The sequence below is a fragment of the Galeopterus variegatus genome, unplaced genomic scaffold (genome assembly GCF_000696425.1).
Source record: "Galeopterus variegatus unplaced genomic scaffold, G_variegatus-3.0.2 Scaffold95, whole genome shotgun sequence".
Taxonomy (NCBI): Eukaryota; Metazoa; Chordata; class Mammalia; order Dermoptera; family Cynocephalidae; genus Galeopterus; species Galeopterus variegatus.
In genome coordinates, this window is record NW_007726206.1 from 386396 (window position 1) to 412047 (window position 25652).

The 25652-nt window shown below is 44.8% G+C and overlaps 2 protein-coding genes across 3 annotated transcripts in view; one reads left to right on the plus strand and one right to left on the minus strand.

The window, feature by feature from the left end:
* The window catches only part of PRPF40B (PRP40 pre-mRNA processing factor 40 homolog B (S. cerevisiae)), a 72702-nt gene that overhangs the window by 16620 nt on the left and 30430 nt on the right, over positions 1-25652 (plus strand). For both annotated transcript variants that reach the window (XM_008582763.1, XM_008582783.1), the window contains exon 2: positions 16033-16269. In XM_008582763.1, coding sequence (XP_008580985.1) covers positions 16261-16269 — 9 coding nt within the window. In that variant the 5' untranslated portion in view covers positions 16033-16260. The remainder of the gene's footprint in view (positions 1-16032; positions 16270-25652) is intronic.
* FAM186B (family with sequence similarity 186, member B) lies at positions 1512-23854 on the minus strand. The gene is made up of 8 exons (XM_008582806.1): positions 23759-23854; positions 22560-22785; positions 21090-21272; positions 17364-19029; positions 16646-16838; positions 5334-5494; positions 4478-4663; positions 1512-1755 (listed from the first exon to the last, which is right to left on the minus strand). Exons 1-8 carry the CDS (start codon positions 23852-23854, stop codon positions 1602-1604), a joined length of 2865 nt encoding a protein of 954 aa, XP_008581028.1. The 3' UTR covers positions 1512-1601.

A 25652-nucleotide genomic window follows, 5' to 3' on the forward strand; every position in this document is an offset into this window, starting at 1 on the left:
TATCCTCCTCTTCTTTCTGAAGTCTCAGCCTTAAGCTAGAAGCAAGCACAGTTACCATTCCTAAAAAGAGAATCACTGGATATGGGTTCTCTGAGGGCAGGGTCATTTCCTATTTGTTATACCTGGTCCTTAGGCCAGGTGTGGCTGGGTGAGTGGAGCAGGAGACGGCAGGGGAGATCAAGTGGGGATGAGGCAGGTAGCTGTGGGCCAGGAAGAGTAAGGGTGGGAAGGTGCTCATCAGCTGAGTGAACTAACCAAAGTAGTATCTTAACTGGACTGACAGACAATTGCCAGAGATGGCCTCCTTAGCCCACACCTTCTAGATCTGGAACCTCCATGTCTCCATCTTTTCCACCTTTGTCCTTACTCCTCAGGGACGCACTCACCTTTGCCTCCCACCTGTGACACTTGGCTCTGACTTGTATTTGCTATCTCCTTTTGTTCTTATCTTCTGAGCTTTCATGCTAATCACTGGTGTGTCAGTTACATATTTGTCCATGTCTTTGATTAAATGAAGGGTTACTGATACCTACTATGTGCCGTGCACTAATCATGGCTGTCTTGGCCTGTTGGCTCCCAAAGGACAGAAACAACACATGGGAGATCCTCTCTGATTGTGCCCAGTTCAGTGTCTAGATGGCCATGATAGCAAGGTCACAGTTTGGATCCTGTACCAGCCAGCCGCAAAACAAACAAAAAACCCCACCAACTTTATTTATTTTATTTTATTTTATTTATTTATTTATTTATTTATTTATTTATTTATTTATTTATTTATTTATTTATTTATTTATTTATTTATTTATTTATTTATTTATTTATTTATTTATTTATTTATTTATTTATTTATTTATTTATTTATTTATTTATTTATTTATTTATTTATTTATTTATTTATTTATTTATTTATTTATTTATTTATTTATTTATTTATTTATTTATTTATTTATTTATTTATTTATTTATTTATTTATTTATTTATTTATTTATTTATTTATTTATTTATTTATTTATTTATTTATTTATTTATTTATTTATTTATTTATTTATTTATTTATTTATTTATTTATTTATTTATTTATTTATTTATTTATTTATTTATTTATTTATTTTTTCTTTTTGTCTTTTTTCATGTCCGGCAACGGACCGCAACCCTCAGTGTCGCGCCCGTACCGGACCGGGACCGGCAACGGGATCGCAACCCTCGGTGCTGCGCCCGCCCCTCGCTCAGCCAGTGAGCGGGAACCGGTCTGTATGTGGGATCCGAACCCTCGGCAGGAGCGCCTCCACACTCCCAAGCAGCGCACTGTAGCAGTGCGCCACCGGGCCGGCCCCTCAACTTTAGATGGCCGTGAACCTGGTTCCAAAAATGAGTTGAGGAGGTATGGGTTTCAGCAATGAGACAGAAATTTTTAAAATAAACCAACTTCTATTTTATTAAAAATATAGTTTGGGGACTAAAGGAGGAAGATAGTGTTTCTCAAAGTTCTAGTACTACTTAACAATACTCAGAGTGTTTGTTTAAAAGCACTAGCTGGGAACCTACATTTGGAACAAGTTCCATGTAATTTTTAGTCACCCTGAAGTTTGACAATCACTAGCTAAGGGATGGAATGGGAACTTGGACTGTCTTGCTCCTTCTGGCTTTTTAGGGTTCCAGGGAGTGACTCGCTTGACTTTTTGTGAACAAGCTCAGCTGACTCGTCTCTGTGCTCCTGGCATTCCTTCCTTTGGGTCGCTGAGGCACTGAAAGAGTTAACACAGTTACAGGTGGGGAGCAACTGAGACAAGTCTTTGGGAACGTGAGTGCCCATCCAACCCAGACAAGAGCTTTCTGGGAGACGAGTCCAGAGCTGGGCCCAGACTTGAGCTGGACGTGGAACTGCTTAACATTTCTGCCAAATCCCAGGGGCTCTACTTCTCTTATGAACCTGCATCTTGTGTTACTTCACAGAATGCATCCTCTTCCTTCCTCTCAGTCTTCTTTGCTCTTTCCTACCAACCATGTGTCTTCCTCCCTACCCCCATCTAATGTCTTTCCCAGATACCAAGTTATAAGCCCTCTTGTCTGTCTCCATCATGTTGGACATATGCTTGAGTCTGTGCTCGTATGTGTGTCAGTGTGCACATGTCTACCAGCATGTACTTCAGCTGTGCAGGAATAGACCCTGAGCAAGGGGAGGGCAGGGCAGTTAGAGTGGAGACTAAGATTCTTCTCTAAGTGTAGAAGATGTTTGATGTGTGCAGACACATGCAGCTGTCCTACCTGTCAGAGAGCCCAGGGGAAATGCTTGTAAGACAAAGCAGAAAAAGATTTTGCAGAAGAGGCTCTTCTGGGTTTTGAGAGACACAAAACCACAAAGGGAGGATGAATAGCCCTTCCCTGAGAGGATATCCCAGCTGGCCCGGACATAAGACAGGCTGTCAGTGCCAGGCAGACCAGGAAAACAAGGCAGTTGGCATGAGATCGGTCCTAGTTATGAAACTAGATGGTGCTGTGGACTGGACAGCATGTCCAGGGGAGCTGGTGAGGTGAGCAGAACCACAAAAAGGCGGGTGACCTGGAACCACACAGGTGGACATGAGGTTTCAAGGTCAGCCAGTGGAGCTAGTGGTCAAAGAGAAGATGCACTTCTGGAGTGGAAGCAGAGTGTCTCTCTAGGAGGGCACTTTCGCAGAGTGCTCAACAAAGAAAGCAGCACAACTGCCTCCAAGTCAGCAGGAGCCTGGGCACTGACAGAGAACTTCTGTTAAAGAGTGGCATATCCTCATGCCATGATAACACACAGGGAGCCACCACACTGACACATGGAGGAGCAGCCTGACATGCAGGTCAGTGGTGCCAACCTGGGATGCAGATGAAGAAGACAGATGCAGCAGGCTCTGCCTCTGCACCAGGTGTGTCATAAACTGAAGAGACCTGTACAGAGTTGGAAAAGTGGAAGAAAATGGTATTTGCCTAGATTCCCTTAGAAAGGGGAAGCTGTCTTTGCAGGGAATAATATTTTGATAAGTGCTTATGCCTGAAGCTGAGATCCCAGTGGAGGTCTGTGTGTGGGTGGAACAGTTCTGCTTGAGACATGAAGGCATTTTAGAGTTTTGCATGTTAAACCAAAGAGAGGGGGGTGGAGGAAGAAGGAAAGAAAGGAGACTGCTGTTTGGTGCTGTTCAATGTGAATCCCTTTCCCCATTATCCCCTTATATTTTCAGAAAGTTACAAATGTCATGGAAATGCTTGGTATCAAGTGGAGTGTGCACACTTGATATTTATGTGCACATATCTCTGTGTGTGGGAAGAACAAAGGGGCTGGCCTCAGATCCAAACAGATGCCGGGCAGAGCCCAGGCACTTGCAGAGAGGCAGAGAGGAGACACAGGAGTTCAGAGAGGAGACCCATCACTCTAGGAAGGACCTTGGCAAGCTTAACCAAATCTCAGTGGGGCAAGGCTCCAGTTGATTTCTAGGTTACTGAGTTCTGCCACAGTATTGTTTTGCTTATTCGCAATTCTGTTTGCTCTGTCCACATCAATTAACAACAACAACAACACACACACACATCCCTTGGAAAGTGTCCAGGAATTGAAAACCAGGTATCTGCACCAGGTGGCTATAATGCTTATGTCTAGCTGGGACTCTCAGGACCATTTCAGAGTGGAGGCACAACCAGGGACTGGCCTTCTTTGATGCTACTATGCTGCCCTGTCTTGCCTAAGTCCCCATTTGGAGGATGGGGGGCAGTACCAGCATCTTACAGCTCTTGGTTGTGGTTAGGTCTAGACTGGCAGGCATCAGTGCCCTCTCCCTGTTGGAAATCTTTAACTGGGGCAGGGCCAGGCCACAAGAGGCAGATGGGATTGGTAATCTGGAAAAGTTCCTTGAAAGAGCCTTGGGTCTTCAACAGTGACACCTTCAAACCAAGAGAGGCAAAGGAGATCTGAACATTTTCTAACCAGAAAAGCCTCCTGTTGGCCTACTGAGTCCTGCCTCCCTTCCCCCTCAGCTGCTCTTCCCAGAGACAGTTCTTGAAGGCAGTGACGAAATAAAAACAGCAAAGATAGGCCCAGGCCCAAATCTCAGGTTTATATGCAATTCATGGTGTCCCTCATCTCTCCATTCCCACACTTGGCTCTCCCTGAGAACAAGCCCAGGCCTATGGCGAGATATGGCTCCTGAGCAATTCATGTTCAGCCCAGGAAACAAGTGTGAAGGAAAAACTCCTACAGTGATCTTCTGAGACACATGTAGAGTCCTTTGAGAGAACAGAGTACAGTGATCCTGGCATGGGGACCCAGGCTGATGGCTGATGAATGGATGAGTCAGGTTAGCATCTCTGTTTGATGTGGTACAGTGAGGTCATTATTAATGTTTGGAAAGAGACTTCCTGGGTTGTTGGACAGGGACAGTAGGTACTCTGGCCCCTACCCTTGGTGGGCAGATCTTCCTGAATCCAGATTAACCATCTGGCCTTGCAGCTTACCGGGCTTTGAGGGATGTCAAGCCTTTGTGGTAGGAGGAATGCACATCCAATGCCAACAGCCGGGGAATATCTGGGTATCCCCCCAGCTGATGCCAGGTCAGGCTGGCAGGGGCCTTTTTTTCTATTGGGTAACTGGAGGAGGCCACATCAGTCTTCCAGATGGCCTCCATCTGGTTCCTTTGTTGGCTGGGGGTGGAGGGTTGGGGGTATGGAGAATGTGAAAAGAGACAAAGAGTTAGACACACACACAGAGACTGAGAAGAAACAAGCTTTTCCCTTCTCAGATAGAGTTTGTCTTCCCTCCTTCCCTCAGCATTGACTCTAAGTCTCACTACCCTGGGGCTCTTCTGGATGAGAAGCTGCTAAAAGAGGCTCTGAGGGGTAGCACCTGTGCTTTCGGGCACATGGAAGCCCCCGTGCTTTAGCCCTGAACCAGGCCATGCTAGGGTGGGTTTGGATATGGGTCTTCTTGGTTTCCCAGAGGCTCAACATGTCTCTTTGTGAGACTTTAGGGTCATATGGTAGAAAGGATTGGGTTTGTTTATATGGACAGGTCAATGGCAGATGCCCGATCAATGCTCAGGGTAGAAATGGTTATAAGTTTTCAGCCATGCGTTCTTAGAGTGTCTCAGTTATGTAGTTTGAAACACACTTACATGGTCAGGATAGCCCTGAAGCCCACACAGCCACACATACACCCCACCTCTGGGTCAACGGGCCAGAACAGGGCAGGGCAGCTGCCTGAGAAAACAGGCACCTTGCAACTTGTGTGGTGATCTTTGCCTGTCCATGCTAGGCTTGCTCCCTTCCTCCCCACCCACTCAGCTGGCTGATCCCTTGGCCTCCCCACACCTACCGGGCCATCCGCGGGGGCACATATTCCTGGTGCTTGGACGGAAAGGGCTGCTTGCAGGCAGAGTGGATGCGCTGGGGTAAGGCTGGGGGCGACTTGCATTTCCTTGGCTTTAGGGATGTGACTGCAGGGATATTCAGGTGAATGTTCCACTCCAGCTGGAGCTAGAGGAACCAACAGAGAGGCATCAGGGAGAAAGGAAGTTATCCCCTCTCTAGGGTGGGAGGAGGCACTGTCTGACTGTTGGTGCCCCTGCTGGGCTCAGGGCTGAGTGAAGAGGGTAAAGCCCCAGGGAATCCCTCCAGTTAGAAATCCCTGAGATCCCAGGGTATCAGACTTTTCCTAGAAATTCCTTGAATTCTTATTTGTTGGGTTAGCTCCTGTTTATTCCTGTGTTGTGAAGAATCTGGACATTGGGCAAAACAGCAAGGAAGAAAACTAAAAGAAGCCAGAGCAGCTGTTAACTCATGAGAGCCCTTGCAGGGTTCGTGGCATGGGGCTAGGTTGTGCCTGGGGTGCCCTGGGTATCTTTTCATCCAGCCCCAACCCTGACACTGGGCAAGGAGCTGGGGGAAGCTTCACAGCCACTGAAGGAAGTCTCATATGGTCTCTTTCCTTCTCAATCCCCAAAACCAATTGAGCAAGTCAAGACACCTACAGGAGATTATCAGGACTGGTATAAGGGGATATGAAACTGAAGTGGAAGAAACCTCCATAGCTAAGCTCTTCCAAATGCCTGATATCAGAACTTGCATTGAATCCCTCAACACACTGCCTTCCCCAAACTCAGGCCACTGCTGCTCAGGGCTCAGGGGAGATACCTCCTGACCCAATCCTAGGGCATATGCCAGCAGATTCTGAGTAACTGCTGTGGGATTCTCCAATCCCTTCAAGCCACTGGCTATTCCCTTAATGGACCATGTTAGCACTTGTTGCTTCTCTGCCCCTGGTGGCTGGGGAAAAAGTACAGGAAACTGAAACCATCCTTTTCCTAGCCTTCCTGAGCCTCAGATCCAGAGCTGAGGGCTGCTGGTCCCAAAGACATGATGTTGGAGAATCTGCAAATGACAGAGTCTAGCAAGGAAAGATCCAATACTCATGGCTAGTGCAAAGAGTTATTCCTGCCATGTCAAAGATGGATATGGATGTAAACTCAATACTTGTATAATAGGGACAAAATTATTAGTATTCCCAAAGGGTATGAATTCTTATTTGCTGGGTTAGTTCCTGTTTTCTCCTCTGTTGTAAAGAATCTGGAAAATGGGCAAAACAGCAATGAAAAAATTAAAAGGGGTCAGAGAAGCTAAATCAATTCATATAGTAAAGAGTCAAAAGAGGTGGAGATAGGAGTCTTTGATTCCATTATCCTAAAATTTTAGCTATTATCTCTTTGGCCTTATGTTTTTTGATTTTTTTAAATTTCCTGTACTATTTTGGATCCATTTTATTTTATTTTTTGGTGGCCGACCAGTATGGGGATCCAAACACTGGACCTTGGTGTTATCAGCACCAGGCTCTCACCAGCTGAGCTAACTAGCCAGCCCTGGATGCATTTTAAATGTCAGAAGTTTCAAGGATTCCCATGATAGTAATGATAATAGATTTACTCTCTCTCTCTGTTTTTTTGTTTTGTTTTGTTTTTATAATTCAGTATATAGACAATTATTGGTATATACATGGATCCATTGTCCTTCAGAGGTGTATGGCCCATAGATTAGTAATCATTTATCTAGACCAAGTGAAAAGGACAGAGTATTTTGGAGTTTAAAGAGGTTTTCTGGATATGGGGTAATGGAAGAGGAGAGAAAAGAGAAAATATGCATTACTATGGATTATAAATTGGACCCTCTCTAGTTATTTGAGAGACCTAATTAAAGATTGGGGTTACTTTTTAATCATTTTTGGTTGCTGAATCTTTTATCCCTGAATGGGATACAATGGCAAAACTGGATCACATAGCACCTTAGGATTTACTGGGGTTGTACTTTTTTTTTTTTTCCTTTTTGTCTTTTTTCGTGACCTGTAAGGGGGATCGCAACCCTCGGTGTCACGCCCGCACCGCGACCAGCAACGGGATCGCAACCCTCGGTGTTGCGCCCGCACCACGCTCAACCAGTGAGCGGACCGGTCTCTATATGGGATCCAAACCCTCAGCGGGAGCGCCGCCACACTCCCAAATGCCACACTCTACCGAGTGCGCCACCGGGCCGGCCTTTACTTGGGTTGCACTTGATTTATGAATGGTAGAACCAGGTCTATACATTTTGGATGGTTATCTTATTGAATTCTGCCAAGGTAAAGTGGGTGAATTTGAAAAAGTAAGGTTTTTTGGGGCCGGCCCGGTGGCGCACTGCTACAGTGCGCCGCTTGGGAGTGTGGTGGCGCTCCCGCCAAAGGTTCGGATCCCACATACAGACCGGCTGCTCACTGGCTGAGCGAGGTGCGGGCGCAGCGCCGAGGGTTGCGATCCTGTTGCCGGTCCCGGTCCGGTACAGGCGCGACACTGAGGGTTGCGATCCGTTGCCGGTCACGAAAAAAGACAAAAAGGAAAAAAAAAAAAAAGAAAAAGTAAGGTTTTTTCCTACTGTCAGTTTCTATGGGGAAAGTGTGAGTTCTCAGCAAGGATATATGTATTAGTCCATTTTCTGTTGCTTATAACAAAATACCTGAAACTGGGTAATTTATAAAGAAATAAAACTTATTTCTTACAGATTTGGAGGCTGGGAAGTCCAAAGTCCAGGGGGCACTGGTGAAGGCCTTCTTCCTGGTGGGGACTCTACAGAGTCCCGAGGCAGCACAGAGCATTACATGGTGAGAGCTGGGCGAGAGTGCTCTAATGTGTTCACTTGCTCTCCTTATAAAGCCCTCAGTCTACTCCCTTAATATTGGTGAATTTTACTGAATGTAAATTATATTCAATAAAGCTGACCTCCCCTTCCCCCTAAAAAGGCATAATCTGGCTGGCTAGTTAGCTCAGTTGGTTAGAGTACAGCCTTCTAATACCAAAGTCACAGTTCAGATTCCTGTATCAGAAAGCCGCCAAAAAAAAAAAAAAAAAAAAAAACATAATCTCATAAGACCAAAGAAACAACAGCTAAAAATTTTGGATGCTGGAATTGAAAAGATAAATGAAAACTGACTAATAGACCTGAGAAAGCTGATTCCTAAGATAGTGGCAGGAAAAGCCCAGAAACAACCAAATTCTCAACAAAGAACTACCAAAAAGCTCAGGAATTGCTGGCACCAGGTACCCCTGGAAGAGGGAGTAAAGATGAGACCAAAAACAGGGAGATTGGATGAAAGTCTGTTTAGGAAGCAATTGGATTCCCAGATCTTCCTATCCTGCTCTACACAGCCAGGAGACTTTCTAGTTCTGGCAGAAGATTAGAATTTTATCTTCCAGAAAGGGTAAAACAGGTTCTCTAGACCGTGGAACACTAGGCAGATTTGAGAGCAAGGGTAACAACCTGAAAACAAGGGTATTAAGTGAGAATTCACAATTTGAATGTTCAGGACCTCCCCTCCTAAAAAAACAACTTTCTCTTTTTGGCTCTCAGCCAGGCAAACACCCTCCACGCAAACAACTAGAAGCTTTTTCAGTGGGAAATCTGATAGTTCTAAAAGAAAAGGCCCAAAGATAGGGACATTGGAGGCTCCCCAGTGAAATAGCCTAGCCTAGTGTGGTAGCCAACCTCCAGAGTGGCCCCCAAGGATGCTTGCCTCCTGGAATTCATACTTGTGCATGGTCTCTTTCCAAATTGAATGAGAACCGGCCTCTAGGACCTAGGGAGTATGGTAGAGGTGATGGTGTGTGACTTCCAAGCCAGGTCATAAAGGGCATTGCAGCTTCTACCTTGGTCTCTTGGATTACTTGCTCTGGGGGAAGCCAGCTACCATGTGTGAATACACTCCAGGAACTCTGTGGAAAGTCCCATGTAGAGAGAAACTGAGATCTTTTGCTAACAGTCAGTACTAACTTGGCAGCCATGTGAGTGAGCCACGTTGGAAGCAGATCTTCCTTCAGAAGATTGCAGCTCTTGCTGGCACATGGCTGCAGCTTCATGAGGGACCATAAGCCAGAACCAAACAGCCAAACTGCTCTCAAATTCCTGGCCCACAGAAACTGAGAGATATAATTAAGATATTGTTATTTTAAGCCACTGAGTTTTAGGATACGTTATCCAGCATGAAATTACTAATCAACCCAGATTACCCTTAGTGCAACCCTCAGTTGACAAGTCTCTACCACCACTACACACACACTCAAAAAGTTTCCAGTGAAGAGAGCCAGAGACCACCAGACATCCAGAACACTGTAAAAGACTTGAAAGAGACCAAAACAATTGGAATAAGCAACTTCGAGGATACTGAGACTATGCAAGTATATGAAAACTGCCCCAAACTATTTTTAACATTCTCAAAGTGGCAAGAGAAAATATTGTATCCAAGAAATAAGGGACACTATATTATAAAAAGAAAAATCATGGAACATGAAAGAGTTCTTGGAAATTAAAAATAGTATAGCAGAAATGAAAAACTCAATAAAAGACTGGAAAATAAAGTTGATGAACTACCCCAGAAAGTAGACGCAAAATGCAAAGGGCTGGGAAATAGCAGAGAAAAGAGAAGAATAATGGATAATCTGTCCAGAAGTTCCAATATCTGAATAACAGGAGCTCTATAAATAGAGAACAGAAGAAATGTAGGAGAGGAAATCACTAAATGCACTGGTTCTCAAACATTTTGGTCTCAGGACCATTTTACTCTCTAAAAAATTATTGAGTACCCCAAAGGGGTATCAATGTTTACTGTGTTAGATATTAAAACAGAAAAAATTTAAACATTTATGAACTCATTAAAGAATCACAATAATAAACCTATTACCTATTAATATAAATATTTTTTATGAAAAAATAACTGTATTTTCCAAATTGAAATAAATTTAGTAAGAAGACTGGCATTGTTTTACAATTTTTACGTATTTATATTTTTTAGATGTATTTAATGCCTGGCTTACTGGAAGACAGCAGGAATCTCAGATCTGGCTTCTGCTTTCAATTTATTGCATTATATTGTTTGGGTTGAAGCATGTAAAGGAAAGCAAGCCTCACCAGATATGTAGCTGGATAAGGGAAGAATATTTTCATAGCCTTGTCAGATAACTATGGATCTTCTTCTTTGATATTACACCAGAACTCCACAAGTCGCAGTTTCTTAAAGGTTAGTTGCAATGTGAAATGTGAAACCGTATCAGTGAACATTTCACATGCTGTTGGTCTATCTTGCAACTGAATGGATCTTTACAAATGCATGATTTTTTAAAAAGTTTATTTATTAATATTATTATTTCTTTTACATTCTATGATGTTGTCGTGGAGCAGCTGGTGGGGAGGGGGAGAGAGGACAGGGGAAGGAAATAGGGTGGGAGAAGGGGGAAGGAGGAGGGGCGAAGTTGAGGCCTGTGGCACCCCCCTCATTCCTGCATAGGAGACCAGGGGGCTGCCAGTGCTGGCCCAGTCATTGCTGAGCTGGGTGCAGATGTCAGAGGGGTATGGCTGAAGTCCTGGCCCACATCCCCCACCCCAGCTCAGGAGCCTGGGGCACTTTCTGCAGCAGCTTGGTGGTTGCCACTGGGCTGATTGCAGGTGTGTGTGGGGGGGCGTGGCTGAGGTTCTTGGACCCCCACTGCCCTGGCTTGGGAGAGCCCAGGGTGCTTCCTAGTGTGTCTCGGTGCTTGTTGCTGGGCTGGTTGCAGGTGTCAGTGGGGCATGGCTGAGGCCCTTGGCCCTCCATTCGCAAGACTGGTTGCAGGTGTCAGGGGGACATGGCTAAGGCCTCCAGCCCTCCCCCCATCCCTGGCTTAGTAGCCCAGGGGACTTCCTGTCCTTCTAGGTTTTACTGGGGTTCTTTGGTGATGTGAGAACTTTACTAGTTAATATCAAACTTTGTCTGTGATCTGTGGGTATTTTGTTTTTTCTTTCTGTTCTGTGTTGGATTATTTGCTATTCCTACCATTTAAACTCTGCACTGGAACTAATCTGTTGCTCTTCGCTTAGTTCTAAAATGGGGGAACTTCCTGTGGGACCAGCACTTGAGCTCTGTGGTTGAGCTAAATTGTTGCTTTGCTGCTGATTCCCTGGGGAAGGCTTTATGTGCAGTTCAGGTTTTAATGGTTGACTTTATAGGTACTTCTGGGTCTCAAGAAATCTGGTCCACCTGGGTTGTGTAGAAATTCCAATCTTGGCCTGAGTCTTTTCAGCAAATTGCACCCCCAGCAGTTCTACATTCCTGACCAGTCTCTACTGAGTGGTCCTAGGCTGACGGGGGGGCAGATCAGCTTTCCTTGCTGTGCCTCAGTGTTCTCCCGGTAGACCCGTCTCCCCCACCACTTGTGCTCCAAATATTTCCCATGGGATGGGTTGTGCGCCAGACCCTTGCGATAACTCACTAGCCTCTTAGCAGCTTCTTTTTTCTCAGTTGTTGTGGCTCCTTGCTCCTATGTCGGTCCACAGGAACCCTATCAGTGGTCTTGCTTGCCTGGGGGCCACCAAGACCCTCTTCTCCCCTGCAACCTCCAAGCAACTTCATAGGAAGGGCACAGCTGCGACTTTTGCCAGCTCCTGCTCCGTGCACGCACCAGCTCCAGACTTGAAGTGGCCAGGGCTTGAAATGGTCAGAGTGGTTCTTTCTTCCTCTTATCACAGCTTCTCCTGCTTTCATGCACTCTATAGGTCTCTCCTCCTCTTCCCCTGATCTCTAGCGGCCCCAGCTTGGCTGTCATTGCTTTTTAACAGTTGTAGATTGGTTGATTTGTGGGAGAGAGTGATGCTGGGGACCGTCTATTCTGCCATCTTGACCGGAAGCCCCCAAATGCATGATTTTTGTAACATCATGCATTTGATTACCTGGAAGATACTGACTACTATGATATGCAGCTCTTCCAAATACTGATACATTTCATTATACAATTTAAAAAATCGCATTTGTTAATGTCATCAACAATTTTAGCAGGGAACACATTTTTTCCTTTTTTTTTTAGAGAAACTGAACTATTTAATCGCTTTCTTGGCTAGACTCAAGGGTATAGCTGCTTTTGAACAATACACACCTAGAAGCCATTGATAGTAGCTGGAGATGCAGTGGCCTCGAGTCAGAGGATGAGGAAGGATAGGCAGGAGAGGCTCAGCGCCTCTGACTCCATCATCTGAGGGAACACCTTTAATATTGGGAGGATGTCAAGCTCATGGTGGTGAATACAAATTTTCCAAAATCCTAAATTTTCTCTTGAAAGCTGATATTCTATCATTCATAACAAATAATACTGTCAGTTATTTATTTTTTACTTTAAAAAAAAACTTGGGCTGACCTGTTTGCTCAGTTGGTCAGAGCATGGTGTCGTAACACCAAGATCGAGGGCTTGGATCCCCATAGTGGCCAGCCACCAAAAAGGAAAACAAACAAACAAACAAACACACTTGCCTCACTCACTTTTGGAAAAATACCTGCTAAATACTGTCAGTCTTTCCTTTAAGTAAAAATGGTGCTCCATAAAAAAAGCAGTTAGTTCAGTTTGCAATCCACACAATCCCTTTTCCTTGAGACAGCCCTTGTATTTTTTTGATATGGAGCAGAAGTGCTTTATATTAATCTCCCATGCTGTCACATAGAAACAAAAAGAGACATATATTCAGGGGTTGAGATTAATAATTTTTACTGCTTTATCTAATATTCCCAAATAAAACATCTTACATTCCTAAGTGAAAGTGGTTTATTTATTTTTTTTTAAGGAGCATGTGGTGGAGAAGAATGACCACTTGTGCAATTTGGTGTTACTGCCTTGATTATTACTAATGTGTCAGCAGTTCTACCCACTATTGCCTTTGCACCGTCAGTGCAAATGTCAACACAGTGAAAAAGGCGGATAAAGTCTTAGTATGAAAATAGTTTTACAACTCAATAGCAAGAAAACAGATAACCTGATTAAAAAATGGGCAAAGGACCTGAATAGACATTTATCCAAAGACAACATAAAAATGACCAAAAGGTATATGAAAGGATGCTAAACATCACTAAACATCAGGGAAATGCAAATCAAAACCACAGTGAGATATCACCTCATACCTCTTAGGTTAGCTATCATCAAAAAGACAAGAGATAAGTGTTGACAAGGGCGTGAAGAATAGGGAACTTTGTATGCTATGGGTGGGAATGTAGATTGGTATATCCTTTATGGAAAGCAGTATGGAAGTTCCTAAAGAAATTAAAAATAGGGGCCGGCCTGTGGCTCACTCAGGAGAGTGTGGTGCTGATAACACCAAGGCCACGGGTTCGGATCCCATACAGGGATGGCTGGTTAGCTCACTGAGTGAGTGTGGTGCTGACAACACCAGGTCAAGGGTTAAGATCCCCTTACCGGTCATCTTAAAAAAAAAAAAAAAGAAAAGAAATTAAAAATAGAACTACCATATAACCTGGCAATTCCTCTTCCAGGTATATCCAAAGGAAATGAAATCACCATCTTGTAAAGATATCTACAGTCCCATGTTCATTGCAGCATTCTTCACAATAGCCAAGATATGGAAACAACCTAGATGTCCATCAATGGACAAATAGATAAAGAAACCGTGGTGTGTAGATATATATACACAATGGAATATTATTCATCCTTAAAAAGGAGATGATCTGCCATTTACCACAACATGGATGGACCTGGAGGACGCTGTGCTAGATGAAATAAGCCAGACACAGAAAGAAAAATATTACATGATCTCAGTTATATGTGGAATCTAAAAAAAAAAAAAGAAAATGGCAAATATATAGATAGAAAATAAAAGTGGTTACCTGGGTTGGCGTGGGAGAGGGAGAAAATGTGGAGATGTAGGTCAAAGGATACAAAGTAGCAAATATGTAGGATGAAGAAGTCAAAAGATCTAATATACAACATGAGGACTATAGTTAATAATAGTGGACTGTATTCAGGATTTTTGCCAAATGAGTTTTAGCTGCTCTTGCCATTGGGCGGGGGGCAGGAATGCAAAACTATGAGTATGTGAGATGATGGATGTTAATTTGTGTCTTAGTCTATTTCATGCTGCTATAACAGAATTCCTGAGACTAGGTAATTTATAAAGAACAGAGATTTATTTCTTACGGTTCTGGAAGCTGGAAAGTCCAAGGTCCAAGGGCCCTTATATGGGGAAGAGGGCTTTCTTGCTGTGTCATCTCATGGCAGAAGGTGGAAGAGCAAGAGAGCATGTGAGACAGAGACAGAGAGTGCAAGGGAGGGAAGAGAAGGGGCTGAACTCATCCTTTTCATCAGGAACCCACTCCCATGATAACTAACTCACTCCTGTGATAATGGCATTAATCCATTAAGAGGGCAGAGCCCTCATGGCCTAATCACCTCTTAAATGTCCCACTGCTCAACAGTGTTGCATTGGGGATTAAGTTTCCAACACATGCCTTTTGGGGGACACATTCAAACCATAGCAATTTGTTTCATTATAGTAACCATTTTACTATATATATATATATATATATATATATATATATATATAGTAACATCATGTTGTATCCCTTGAATACACAAAATAAAATTTATTAAAAATAAATATATAGAAATAGGCACAAAAATGATTACATTGTGTAATGTTGAATATAGTAATTATCCCGATTTGAGTATCACCTATTGTACACAGATAATGATATTCAATGCTGTACCACACAGATACGTACAATAAATTATGTTTCAATTAAAAAATATATTTTTAAAAATTATTCTGAAAAACAAAAGCCCCTGAAAATGTCTAGAGAATCTCCAGTGGTCAACAGATCACACTTTGAGAACTGCTGATCTAATGTACAATTTGAGAAAACATTCCAGGACAAAGGACATTAACTTTCCAAGCTGAAAAGGCTGACTAAATGCCAAATGAAGGTGATAAAAATAGATCCACATCAGGCACATCATTATGAAATTATGGAACAATGGAGACATAGAGAGATTCTGTCAGCTCTCAGAGAGTAAAAGTAGACCAAACCCAAAGGATCGGGACTCAGAATGACTTTGGCCTCTCAACAGCAACATCAGAACCTAGAAGGCAATGAGAAGTACCTTCAAAATTGTGAGGGAAAATGGATTCTAACCTAAACTTCCAAATCCAGGCAAACTATCAATCAACAGTGAAAGTAAATATGAAGTAAAGACATTTTAAGACAACCAGGGTTTCAATGATTTAAAATTCCACGCAAGCCCAGCAGCAACCACTCAGCCGCTGCAGGAAGGCCTCTGGGCTCTCCCAAGCTGGGGCGAGGGGGGCCCTCGGGTCTCAGCCCCGCCCCGCTGACACCTGCAGCCAGTCCAGTGGCGACCACCAAGCCACAGCAAGAAGGGACCTGGGTTCCCAAGCTGGGATGGTGGAGTGTGAGGGCTTTTACCACACCCCCTGATATCTGCACCCAGCCCAGCAATGACCAAGGCACCACTGGAAGCCCCCTAGGTCTCCCCTGTGGGAATGAGGGAGGTGCTACAGGCCTCAATCCCACCCCTCCTTCTTCCTCCTTCTTCCATCCCATTTCCTTCCCCTTTCCCCTCTCCCCCCTCTCTCCCAACTGCTCCACAACAACATCCTAGAATGTAAAAAATAATATTAATAAAACTATCTTTTCTTTAAAAAAAAAAATTCCATGCATTCTTTGTCAGGAAGTGACTGGGGGAGGTATTTCATTAAAACAAGGAAGTGAACCAAGAAAGAAGAAACCTGGAAACTAGAAAGCAAAGGAGCTGAACTGCGGGAGAAGCAAAGAGAGTCCCTATCAAGAGGGTGTTGATGACAGCTGTACACCTGGCCTGGAGAGCAACCGGAACTGACAAGAGCAGGGCAGAGAGAACCACAGGGGAGGGAGAGTCCCAGCACAAAGTCAGGACTGCATGATCCAGGTACCCCCACCCTCTGGAACAACCTCTTTTTCCATGGCTTTTTTTGAAGGGTCCCTCTCTCTTGGCTCTCACCCCCCATACACACAAACTCACACGTATATATTTTTTTGCGGCTGGCTGATATGGGGATCCGAACCCTTGACCTCATCTCCCCATATACATAGATTGGAAAGCTGCCCTCACTCACACGCAGATCACCTCCTGCCTTCACTTCTTCCTGATTCAGAGGCTTTAACCTGCTCTCTCATTTCCCATCTGCTCCCCCCTCCTCTCCCCCAGTCACACCACACATCCCCACTGGCTCATTTCCTGGCTCCATCCCTGCTGGTTGCTCCCCACCCCCCACCACCAAGAAGGTGGCAGGCAGGAGGCCCACCTTGGGGAACATGGTCACCATGCTGCTCAGGCACTCCCGGCGCTTCTCCTCCAGGTCCTTCTGCTTGTCCATCCAGGCCTGCAGCTTGAGGCTCTGCTGGTGGTCAATGTTTTCCAGGAAGATGTAGAGGTTCTGGGCTTTATAGGTAGCTGGCATTTCTTGCATGACTTGTATGTGGTTGATCACTTCTTGTCTGGGAAGAGAAGAGATTTAGGGGATGGAGAGGCCTCCTCCTCCCCACAAGTCTGTTAACCAGAGATGACTCATTTTCTGAAACTCCTGGGAACAAGAAGAGAAAATAAGATCAGTAAGAGATGGGAAAAGAGGCAGAAGAGAAGTGGGAGGTGGTATCAGGTGAGGAGCCTCAAGTTTGGGTTACAGACAGGAGAAAGTAAAGGAAAATGGTGGGAGCATATGAGGCAGGTTATAGACAGGATGACAGGAAGAGAGGAAGAAATAAGGAAGCGGGCTTAGAGGAAAAGCCCACTACAGGGAGTGCACCATGTATGTGCCCTACCTCCTACCCATCAAGGGCTGCCCAAGGCCCCAGGGCCAGACATCCTTTGCTAGTCCACTCCCCCAGGAGACCTTTTTCAAGACTGGGGTGGTTCTCCCCATCTCCCCTTGCCCCATCCTCCTTCCCTCCCATTGGGTTTTGGCTCTGCTCACATGTTGCGGTGGGTATGGGTAAGTGTGGCGGGTGCCAGGGAGGACCTACCGGAGGCTCTGGAAGCGTCTGTGGAGGATGTACTTATGGCACAGGTACTGCAGCCTGAGCGCGTTCAGCTGCATTGTGGTGACGGTGAGCTCCAACGCCTTGCTGTGCACGTGGTGAGGCAGCCCCAGCTTCGACTCCTTGCTGAGGAGCTGCAGATTCTTCCTCTGGGCCTCCATGTCCATGTGGTATACCTTCTCCTGAGGAGTTACGGGGGATGTCAACAAAGAGGGCTGGGTCACCCTTCGGATGGATGTCCCAGTAATGGGAAAGGAGGCAGAGTTTTTGGACTTTTTGGGAACCCAGCAGGCCAGTCGTTTCTGGGTAAACTCAGCTGAACTGGTGGTCCTCTGGTTTCCCGTGGTGGGCTGCTGTGTATTAGGAGAACTGGGCAAGTGTGGTCTCCTGCCTTGGCAAGCAGATTGGGCCCGGCTTGGGGGAGGCACCAGCATTGGCTCTTCCTTGTCCAAGTTCCTCCGTCGGCTGGGGGTCATAAAGATCATATTCTCCATGTCCTTCCTTGGCTGCTCCGACTCTCTTGCTGGGCTCTCTTGCTCCTTTTCCAACTGGATGAATCTTTGCTGCTGCTCTCTTATCGCATCTTCCATCTCCCACTGCTGCAGCTTCTCCTGGTGCTCCTGCTCCAGCAGGGCCCACTTCTTCTGCCGCTGCAGCCACATCTCCTCCTCCACCAGCCACTGCTGCCTCTGCTTCTCCCAGCTGAGTTCCTCCTCCCAGTGCTCCACTTGGCTCTCTGAGGACACCTTCCTGGAGCTTTCTGGGGACAGCTGCTTCCTAAATTGGAACTTAATTTGGGGTCCTTCCTTGTCCCAGAAGTTGTCTTCCTTGTCTTTATCTTTGTGGCCTGGGCTTTCTACCACCAGTCTTTCCCATTTCTTAGGAAACTTGTGATCCACTGAGGGTGGCAACACACTTTCAGGACTTTTGGTGTTCTTGCTGCTGAACACATCTGCGATCCTCAAATGCGTTGTCATGGTGGAAAGTGGCTGATGTGCTGAAGGTGTAGTACCACTGTCCCAGGCCATGGCTACGAGACTTGGGGAAAGTGGTGAAAACAACTGCTCCTCCTTTTTGGGTTCCTGCTGGGTTTCCTCCATGATTTCTTTCTTTAGGAGGGTCTCTTTCTCAGAGGGTCCCAGGGAGTCAACAAAAATCTTGGCCAGGTCTTCTGCTTGACCTCTAGCAGTCCGAACCTTCTTCAGCTGGAACTCTAAAGCATGCTTTATCAGGAGAAGGTCATGGTACTTTCCCCCTAGAATTTCTACCTGCTTTAGTAGAGCATCCCTCTTGCTCTCAAGGATTTGAATGGACTTCTGGAAGTATAGCCTCTGGCTGCTGAGCTCTTTGGTCATCTCTATTTGCAGATATTTGTATTTGGTCTCCAGGCTCCTGTTCTCCTTGTGCTGGAGGATCAAGGCCTTGTTGAGGTTTTCCACCACAGCAGATATGTACCTGATGGCCTTGACCTCCCCCTTGTTAAACATGGGGGAGTCTAGGAGCTCCTGTAGCATGGATTTCACCTCAGAGACCTTTGTACAGGTGCTGTCTTTGTCCTGGAGCATCTGCTCTGGGCTCAGTGGCTGAGGGTGGAGTGTAGATTTTTGTGGGCTTTTTTCCCGCCAGCCCTGCCAGAAGGTGTGTTTGGGTACTGGGAGAGGTGGAGAGAAAAAAGGCAACAAACTGTCCTGGATCCCAAGGATTGTACTGACTCTCCAGACCCTCCTTGGCCCAGATTCCCATCCAATCCTCTTAGAGATTTGGCAAGAATAAGGAGCAGGGACTGTATGTGAGATCAGGGACATGTTGTCAGAAGAGACCTCTGCTGGGCCCAGAGCTTACCCTCAGAGTCTGCCAGCTCCACAGCACCTATAGCACCCAGAAGGGCCTGGAATAGTCAATCCAGTTCAACCCAATCCAACATACTCCTGATCCTCCCTATTCTCCAATAGAGTTATTTTTCTAATCATGGCACTTGCCAGCCTCAACATCTATATTTGGCTCCCTATTGCTAACTACACAAACCACTTAAGCCCCCCTGGGAAGTTTCATTTCCCTTTCCTGATACCACTGGACTGCGTGTGTACAGAATTTATCACATGGTCCTGCAACTATTCACATGTTTGTTTTTTTTAATGAATAATGTCTTTTTCCATTTTGGGGGTCGCAAACTCCTTTGATACTCTGATGAAAGCAGTAGACCCTCTCCCCAGGAAAATGCACTAAACACAGATTGTGCACACTGTGTTCAAACCCACTGGCAGACCTTAGCTCCTTAAAGGCTGGGTCATAATCATAGTTGTATCCCCTTGGACCTACTATGTGTAGGGCTAATGGAGTGATTATCTTGGAACATCCATTCATTTATCTATTCAATGAAAATCACTGGTAGAAAAAAACAGTGGCTAACTTTGGATGAGGGGACAGAAGAAATGTGGAAATTAAGTGATACTAGCTGGTATTGTCAGGGAGGCCATATGGTCTAGTGGTTCACAGCTTGAATTCCAGATAACTTGAGTTTGAATCCCATCTTTCCCACTTACCTTGGGCAAGTTTCCTAACTTCTCAGTGCCTCAGTTTCCTAATCAGAAAAATGGGGACAATTATAGCATCTACTTCATAGGACTTAATTAGATTATGCATGTTTAGTGTCAAGTACAGTACCAGCACCAAGTAAGTGCTCAGTAAATAATCCCTAAACAGAAAGAAATAAGACACAGCCTTTGCCCTTCAAGAGTTTATAATCTAGCAAGGAAATAAATCAATATACAAATAACTATATTTCAAGACATAGTATGGAGAGATTGTCTCCTCATCCACTTTTCCCTGTCTTCCCCCTCCCCCTGACTATCGACCTGCTTGACTATAGTAAAACTGACCGTGAGACTCAATGGTAAAGGCTAATGTTAGCTACGGTTTATTAAGCCCTGATCATGTTCCAAGCATGGTGTCAGATACTGCATACCATGTGGAGGCCTCCCTACAGCCCTGCAGGTAGGCAGTGTCCTCCTCAATTTATATATGATGAAATTGAGGCTCAGGGAAATGAAGTAATTTGCCCAAAGTCACACAGCCAGAAATTGGCAAAGATGGGATTCAAATTCAGGTCTGTCTCACTCTGAAGTACATGCTCTTGAGTAAGATTAAGAAGCCAGAAAACCTAAGTGTGGGCCCTGGCTTTGCCACAGCTTTCTTTGTGGTCCCTTCTCTTTTCTGAACTTCAATATTCTCATCTGCAAAATGCAGGAGTTAGATAATCTCAGGTCCCGTGTAGTGTTGATAGGAGAAAAATTCCAAGGTTTAGCCATGTTGTTAACTGACCACATCTGGAAGGCTTTAGAGGGGACTCCAGCTGAGCCCTACCAAACTTTCTTGCTCTGCAGCTGGGTTTGGAGTGAGGATGTTCCTTGGGCTCTAGCTATAAACTCCAGCCTTCCTGGCCTTCTGGCCTTGTTCACCAGAACAGTTCCAGGGAGCACCCTCAGGACCTGTCTCCACATCACCCCACCTCCAACCCTGAAGACAGTTCAGAACTGCTCAGTACTCAGCTTGAGTTCAACACCCAGCCCCTCACCACTGTCCATCTCAAATAAACCTTTGTTATGCAGGAAGGCTGGAAAGACCACTACAGACCTGGCCTATGACTTCTTCCCCTGAGACGGCATCAACCCCATTCCCACCCAGCTCCTCCCAGGTGCTCCTGGAACCTACTTTGTGTCCTTTTCTTTTGTTCTTCAATGAGAGTGGAGCAAAGGGAAATGAGAGACTCGATGCCGCCTTTGGTGGTGATGAGGGAGAGAGGTAACACTTTCTCCATCACTTCAATCCATTCGTCCAAGGCTTCCTCTTCCTCCTCACTCTTCCTGTTCCTGATCTCATAGGTCAGACTGTCACCTGGAGAAGGAGTGGGAGGTGGAGATTGAGAACATTCTATCCTCTAGAGAGTCCCATGCAGCCCCACAGCACATGGGTTACAGCGGCTTTGAAGTCAGATTGGTTTCACTTCTTTTTTCTTTTCTTTTCTTTTTTTGGTGGCTGACTGGTACAGGGATTAAACCCTGGACCTTGGTGTTATCAGCACCATGCTCTAACCAGCTGAGCTAAGTTGGCCAGCTGGTTTCACTTCTTACTCGCTATGTAATGTTGGACAAGTCACTTATTCCTCTGAGCCTCAGTTTCCTTCTCTGTAAAAGGGTTAGGGGGGGATTAAGTGAGACAATACAAGTGAAATGATTAACATGAGGCCTGCCACATAGAAATACACAATAGACATTAAATAGTATTGTCATACTATAAGGCCAGGGAGGTGTCTGTCTTGTCATTGCTCTATGCTCACTGCCTAGTCCAGTATCTGAACAATATTCTTTTCTTTTCTTTTTCTTTTTTTTTGGCAGGTTGCCAGTATGGGGAACTAAACCCTTGAATTTGGTGTTATAATACCATGCTGTAAAACAACTGAGCTAACTGGCCAGCTTTCCTGAACAATTAAATGACTTAAGTGGAGTCAACAGCTCTCTTAGTCCTTGCAGGCTACTGAAAGACCATTGAACTGAGAGCTCTCCAAGGGAGGAGAGTCTGAGGGGGCCAGGGCACATCCCTGTACCATCTTCCTCCAACACTGAGGCATCCAGCACACCTCACAGCACACAGGTCCTGTGATGAAATAACTCTGATCTGAACCGGGGTAGCATCTGGCTTCAGGGCTATATACAGCCAGTCCACACCTGAATGGCTATATCAGTTGCTTATGGCTGGCATCAGTGCCCATGCAGTAAGGGTCATTCACTGCTTTGAATATCACCCTTAGGTTCCTCTATAAAACAGCTAGTGTGGGTTTGAACTTAGTTTCTATCCTCCTAAAAAAATGAGATGTCATAATGGACCTGTGACTTAGGCTTCATCATATATTCAGCTAATGTCATGATCTATTAAGTTTTGGACAATTACATGTTTGTGCTTCTGGGGAGCGGAGGTGATGTGTTGTGACATGAGTGGTGGAATGTTTCACTGGGGAAGGGGCATTGTAACGTGTCCTTTGCTGTCCCTGTGCCCACCACTCCATATTCCCCTCCCAGGGAATGCTAACCTAGGTAGAGAAAGGAGGAGACTGAGAAAGCTGGGACCAGCATCTTGGGGTGAAGGCAGCCCCCCCTCAGGACTGTACCCAGCTCGCAAACTCACCCCAGTCACCCAGCCAGTGAAGAATTTCATAAAGGTGCTTCTCTTTAGTCTTAGCATCCTTGGAGAAGGAGGCAATTTTCTCCAATAAGATGAATCTCTTCTTGCCCTTTTGCTCTGTCTGGTGAGATTTTGCCTTTTCTTTTAAATCATATCCTAATTCTTCCTGGAAGTGGTTGATGACACAATTGACGTTGTCCAAGATATCTGAGAGCTGGATAGAAATATCCTATATAGGAGGCAGCAGATTGAGATGTTTAGGGATGTGGACTCTGGAGCCAGATGCCAAGTGCTAGCAGAATGACCTTAGACAAGTCACTTAACCTCCTTGAATCTCAGTTTTCTTAATTGTAAAGCGTGGATCATTATAGTGTCTGTCACTGGGTTTTTGTAAGGATTAAATGAATTAATATTTGTAAAGTGCTTAGAACAGTACCTGGCACCTAAAAAAAGTGTTAACTCTTATCATTATCATTTTGATTATTAAGAAGTTCAGGGAGGGACAGAATACTAAATATCCACATTGAACATTTCTTTAGAATTTCAGAACTTGCTAAGGCCGGCCCATGGCTCACTTGGGAGAGCGTGGTGCTGACAACACCAAGTCAAGGGTTAAGATCCTCTTATCAGTCATCTTAAAAAAAAAAAAAGAATTTCAGAACTTGCTGAGGACTTCTGGATGTCTCTCTCCACAATGATCCAGAGGCAACAGGAGATAGGAAAAATGAGACCCCAAAAGCCCTCAGGATCAGAGACTTCAGTAAAAAATGAACTAGAGCCTTTTGTACAGAGTGATTCAAGCCTTTGGTCATTTCCCCAATCCCCATGAGCTTCTGGGGCTCCACTTGAGGGATTCTGGTGGGTTGCCAAAAAAAGACCTTGAATCAAGAAAGTGGGCCCCTCCTCTTGCCGTCTAGGACCCATCATTGTGTGCCTCAGGGGTATCTTGGAGCTTTTTGTCCAATTCCCTGTGGGTTGCTACCTTCCTGGTCATAGCCCTGCCACAGCAGGGGTGGTTGATTCCAGCTCACACTAAAAAGGCCAAATCTAGGAGGTGGATATTTTCTACTTAATCTGTTTGTTAACCCAGGTTGCTGAGTATACCAGGACTCCTGAGGGCCCAGAGCTGGCATCTTGCTCAGCCTGGGATTGGCCCACATCAGACCCCAATAGAAGGGTGATTCTCTTATCTCAGGGGCTACCTCTTGAGCCCGAGTTAGCTGGGCAGCCTCAATCCTTGAGATGATGGCTTTCACCGATGCAGGAGTCACCAACTGTGGGGGTTCGTCCTTCTCCATTTTGGGTCACTCTGTCAGTCACAAGACGTCCTGTGTCTCTAGTACACAGGCCTGAACATACAATGTTGGCTGTTTGGGAGGTTAACGGCCCCAGGATGGCTCCTGGGTACCCTCTGCCCAGCCCCAGCTCCTCTGGTAACTGCCAAACACTGGATTCCAACTGACCCTCTTTTCCCCAGTGACATCATCAGTTTGATTAGAAGAATTAGAAGATTAGATGCCCTGCCATCTAACTGCCTGGTTATCTAGCTTTTTGTCTATTACCTAATATATATTTATTTGACCTGTTGATTTTAAAGAAATTATTAAATGTATGCTCCCAAACTAACATTAATGGATAAAAATAGGAGAAAGCAATTAGGAAAAGTTATTTTCCCATGATAACTTTTAAAATTTTTAAAAATTAGAGCAAATCAATAACTAAATAGAAATACGTTTCTATTTATACCGAGGATCAAGGCTCAATCAACACTGTCACTTACTGAAGGTGATAATTGTGGCAAGAGACCATTTTAAAACAAATGAACATCACTGTACACCCAGGATCTAGAACTGTGCCTGGTACATACTAGGCACTTAATAAATACTTGTTGAATGAATGAATATGTAAGTACAAATACATATACATGCAAATTATTATTCTTTGCTACTAAAAAGTATTCTCTTTAATAGATAAGGAATTAAACATTGTTTTTTTTTTTTTTTTTTTTTAAAGATGACCGGTAAGGGGATCTTAACCCTTGACTTGGTGTTGTCAGCACCACGCTCAGCCAGTGAGCGAACCGGCCATCTGTATATGGGATCCGAACCCGGGGCCTTGGTGTTATCAGCACCGCACTCTCCCGAGTGAGCCACGGGCTGGCCCAGGAATTAAACATTGTAAGTTCAGTCCTCAGCAGTGCCATGGCCAGCTAGTAACTTGTCACCTGACACTCACTTGTCTTTCACATATTTTCATTCATTCACTTACTTAAGTTAATTCTCTTTTTTTTTTTTTAAAGATGACCGGTAAGGGGATCTCAACCCCTGGCTTGGTGTTCTCAGCACCATGCTCAGCCAGTGAGCTAACCAGCCATCCCTATATAGGATCCGAACCTGTGGCCTTGGTGTTATCAGCACCGCACTCTCCCGAGTGAGCCACGGGCTGGCCCCTACTTAAGTTAATTCTTTCATTGTCTCATTCACTTAATTAACATTTATTGGTAATATTCTATGTGCCAGGCATGGTGCTAAATGCTGAAGATACAGAAATGAGTGAGACTTGGTTCTGTTTCTGAGGCACTCACACCCTGGTTTATAGATACCTGTCTATCTATACATCTGGCTCTGGATGGTCCTTTATTCCCTTATTTCAGAACATGTTGTAGTTTACAAATAACGTATTCATCCTCACAAACATGTATGAAACAGCTAAGGCTCAGAGGGGTTATGAGATTTACCTATGCAACTGGGAATTAGAGTCAGAACTTCAACCTGATTTCCTTACTCACAACCTGGGTTGTCATCTTTTTTTTTTCCTTCCTCCCTCCCTCCCTATTTTCTTTTAAACCAAACCATACTGATAATTAGGTTATATATAAATGTCCTAAATAAGCCAACTAAAAGATAGAGAATGTAAGGTTCAATTAAAAAAACCCCAGACCCAATTATATGCTGTCTACAAGAAACACAAGACACACATAGGTTAAAAGTAATAAGATATAAAAAGATAAACCATGCTAATACCAATCAAAAGAAGGCTGGAGTAGCTATATTGATATCAGATTTTAGAACAAGAAATATTAGCAAACATAAAGAG